The 4,454-nt window shown below is 40.8% G+C and overlaps 1 protein-coding gene across 1 annotated transcript in view; it reads right to left on the bottom strand.

Moving 5' to 3' along the window:
* Window positions 1–4,454, bottom strand: part of cubn (cubilin (intrinsic factor-cobalamin receptor)) — a 43,104-nt gene that overhangs the window by 30,194 nt on the left and 8,456 nt on the right. The window contains exons 13-17 of the mRNA XM_023426096.2: window positions 4,209–4,327; window positions 3,706–3,940; window positions 3,314–3,495; window positions 2,763–2,925; window positions 1,234–1,424 (exon numbers count right to left, since the gene is read on the bottom strand). Coding sequence (XP_023281864.1) covers window positions 1,234–1,424; window positions 2,763–2,925; window positions 3,314–3,495; window positions 3,706–3,940; window positions 4,209–4,327 — 890 coding nt within the window. The remainder of the gene's footprint in view (window positions 1–1,233; window positions 1,425–2,762; window positions 2,926–3,313; window positions 3,496–3,705; window positions 3,941–4,208; window positions 4,328–4,454) is intronic.

Raw genomic sequence — 4,454 nt, forward strand, 5'->3', positions numbered from 1 at the left:
AAACTATAAACACAAACTTTAAACAAACTATAAACACAAACTATAAACAAACTATAAACATAAACTGTAAACACAAACTGTAAACAAACTGTAAACACAAACTATAAACACAAACTGTAAACACAAACTATAAACACAAACTGTAAACAAACTATAAACACAAACTATAAACAAACTATAAACACAAACTATAAACAAAAACTGTAAAAACAAACTTTAAAAACAAACTATAAACACAAACTGTAAAAACAAACTTTAAACACAAACTATAAACACAAACTGTAAAAACAAACTATAAACACAAACTATAAACACAAACTTTAAACACAAACTATAAACACAAACTGTAAACACAAACTACAAATATAAACTATAAACAAACTATAAACACAAAGTATAAACAAACTGTAAACACAAACTGTAAACACAAACTATAAACACAAACTGTAACACAAACTATAAACACAAACTGTAAACAAACTACAAAACTATAAACACAAACTTTAAACACAAACTATGAACACAAACTGTTAACACAAACTATAAACACAAACTGTAAACAAGCTATAAACACAAACTGTAAACACAAGCTATACACACACCATCACTGCCTCACAAAGAAAAACACATTTAAAAATATAAATAATAATAATATAAAAACTCTATGGGCCTCATTTATCAAACTAAACATGTGGTCTAAAGGAGGACGAGCATTCAGGTTGTTTCCACATCACTTCTGTTATTTTAACGGCAGAAAAAAAAGGTTAATCAGAGTCTCTGAATGAATAATGGGAGTATTTTGGGTCTAACATGCAATAAACCAATCAGAGAGCCATCTCCCTTTCCCATTAAAAGCTAGGTGAGCTGCAATTTGATGGACTGATATTATAATGGTGGATTTTCCAGGTAGTACAGGTAGTACCTGTAGACAGGTACACCAGGAATCCACCAACAGGTCTGGGTCCAAACTGGAGAAGCCTGCTCTGTACCCTCAGTTAAAGTCTGAACAATCAAAGGAGGAGGTGGTAGACACACAGACTGAGGGCGTCTCCATGAATTATATGGAGTTACAACTGACCAGTCTGATGTGTGTAGGAAGTCCACCAGGAATCCATGAAAACAGTTTAATCAATGAATAGTTATAACTACAGATGTATGGACACATGATATAGTTACTGTTGTAATGCAGCGTTTTATTATCAACCTGCAGCCTGATAATTGGAAACATCCTACCTCCACATAGTCGAAGGTGCAGCTGCTATGACTCTCCAGGTTCATGTGCGTGAAGTTAAGGGAAACCTTCTCACTGGCCGGTAACCTTATCAGGTAGATGCACTGGCGATTGTGGGCGTAGTCATTGGGCCAGTTGGGGGAGATGATGATGCCCTCACTGTCAGTGAAGGTACCACCACAACCAGGGTCACCTGGAAACCACATACACCTGGATGAGGACTGTACCTGTGCATGTCAGGACACGAAGCATGAGGCTGACAACACTGAGGAGGTCAATATGTTGTAGAGATGAGGTTCAGTCCTCAGAGAGAGATACTGACACCATGATCTATATGAAACCTTCAGGTACAGCTCTACTGCACCATGAACGGATGAGTTGGACCAGATCCAGGTGACTCTCCTCAGACTCTGAGTGAACCCTCAGAACAGACTTCAGAGACCATGAGACCACTAATGGATCAGTTTGATATAAACATCTTTAGCTATTCACCAAACCTGACATGAAACTCTAAGACATACTGTCTGACCAGAGAGAAACTCTTCATTATTAAATATGACAGATGTTGAAGTATGACTGACTGAATCTGGAGCACATGAAAAAGTGTTGTACAGCGCCCCCTGTGGTATAAATTACCTCAGAGTCTGGATGGAAAGCTCATAATCACCCTAATTAAGAAGAGCAAGGAAATAATGCAGACGACCATCATCACATTTAGCTGCTCTGGCAAATCAGAAAACATTATGTACATAATGTAAACTTCATACAGAATCTTCTAACAGCTTCAATACCCGCACCACATCAATTCAACCAGAGAGAAAAGTTCATTTATCGACGCAACAACCTGTTTAAGTTTATATGTTGACCTAAAGCTACAGCTGTAACAGAACCATCTACAGAACCATCACTAAACATCCTCAACTGAACTGGTTTCATCTTTATCTGGTTCTATTTAGTTCTGCTGAAATTCACTCACTATCAATCAATCAATCTAAATATATTTTATACATATATATCCTGTACTTCACTGTTTTCAAACCAACTGTCTGAAAAAGCAGAAGATTTATACACATACACATATGTATATATATATCTATATATATATAGATATATATACATATATAATATACACAATGTATTATTATAGTATTAACCGTTAATTAGCGTTATCTATCTTAGTCTGTTACAAACTTTGTAAAGATGAAAATATTTCCAGAAATAACATTTGCTGAACTATTAGTATTGTTGTAGGCAAATAAATGATAAAATAAACAAACAAATCATAATCTCTTGCTCCTTATTTTACTAATATGGCGCTCGTACAACTGTTGTATAAAAGCAATATCTGAGGGAGTGATGTTGTTCTGGATATCAGCACGGCTCGATTCAGTACAACATCAAATCCTCGAGTATGATATGGCTAAATTAAAAGTTGTGGGAGACAGTGTCATTCATGGATTGTGTTACATTGTGTTACACTGTGTTACATTGTTTTACATTGTGTGTACTTCTTGTGTGCACAGGTTCTCACTTGGTGATGTTGTGTATGTGATGTGGAAGCCTTGGTCAGAGACACTGGAGTCAGAGTGGAAGTGGATCCAAGCAGCTGGACCGGTGGTCCTCAGGGGGGCAGGGGCTCCAGTACTGCAGTACTTCCCCAGAACAGGGTCTTCAGGAAGAAGACCGTCCCGGATCTACAACATGTGGCCACACAACACAATCAATACAACAACAGTAGGAGTTTCAAGATTGTGTTACAGAACTTAAGATCATTGTCCTCGTTGACACACAGACACAGACACACACAGACACACACAGACACAGACACACACAGACACACACAGACACACACAGACACAGACACACACACACACACACACACACACACACACACACACACACACACACACACACACACACACACACACACACACACTGATTGAACCTGTGATGAAGGGATGGTTACAGAGAGGTGAGAGGAGCACACACACACTCTATGAATATATGAATACATGGATATGTGAATATATGCATATATCTATATATTGATGTATGGATATACTGTATGAAAACACGTCTGACCTCCAGGAAATCAAAGGTGCAGTCAGGGTGATGCTCCAGACTCAGAGTCCCAAAAGCGAAGGTAATGAGCAGGCTTGGCTCCACTGTCACCGTCCAATAGCAGTCCCGGCTCGGTGGGTAGTTTCCAGGGTAACCAGGTGAGTTAATGTTGCCATAGGGAGCAGTCAGCTGGTCTCCACACACTGATGGGGGGAGATGAATAGTGACTTGAAGACAGTGGATTCTGGTTAAAACCAACAACCCCAGATCAGTGTCTAACAGCGCTGGCGGCAGCTGCCTGCAGTGTGTCTCAGTCTGAACATAGTTTCAGAATCAAAAAGAGAAGTCTTTAAGTTTTTAATTAGCTTGAATTAATCTAAGGATTACTCTAGACCAGAATGAAACACCTGTACCTGGGTCCTGAGACTGCCAGGCCACCGTGAAGCCACCTGCATTGACAGAGTGGTCGGAGCGGAACCAGAAGTACAGGGCATTGTGGGAGCTGAAAAGCTCCTGAGGGTTGTTCTGGCCGCAGTACTTCCCGATCATGTAAGCAGAGGCACTGTCGCCATCATGGATCTGAAGGAAGTCGAAGTTACAGTTGGTGCTGCTCTCCAGGTGGAAGAAGGGAAAAGTGATACGCAGAATCTGCAGAGGAGAGAACAGAGTGAGACGACCTGTGATGACATCATTACATCCACTGACAAAGCTCCGCCTCAGCTCGTCCTGAACACCTGTACAGACAGAAGCTGGACCACACCTGAGCTCAAGGACCAGGAGGTTCCAGTGGGCTGATCCTGGACTAGATGATCCCAGTAATGTCTACAACACTGTTACTGCTCTGAGTCACTGATGAGTTCAGCTGAGACAGACATGTGGACTCTACCTGTCCACTATGGTACAGACTGTCACTCACCTTGTTGGGCTCGATGCGGATCACCCAGGCACAGCTGACCTGGTGGTCATATTCATCATGACCTGGGGTGTTGGGATAACTGAAGGAGCCTGCAGGGCCAGACAGGTAACCTCCACACTCTGCAACACACACACACACAGGTAACCTCCACACTCTGAAACACACACACACACACAGTTAACCTCCACACTCTGAAACACACACACACACAGTTAACCTCCACACTCTGCAACACACACACACACA

Source organism: Seriola lalandi, unplaced genomic scaffold (genome assembly GCF_002814215.2).
Source record: "Seriola lalandi dorsalis isolate HSWRI2012SDOR001 ecotype SW California unplaced genomic scaffold, Sedor1 jcf7180002054808, whole genome shotgun sequence".
Lineage (NCBI taxonomy): Eukaryota > Metazoa > Chordata > Actinopteri > Carangiformes > Carangidae > Seriola > Seriola lalandi.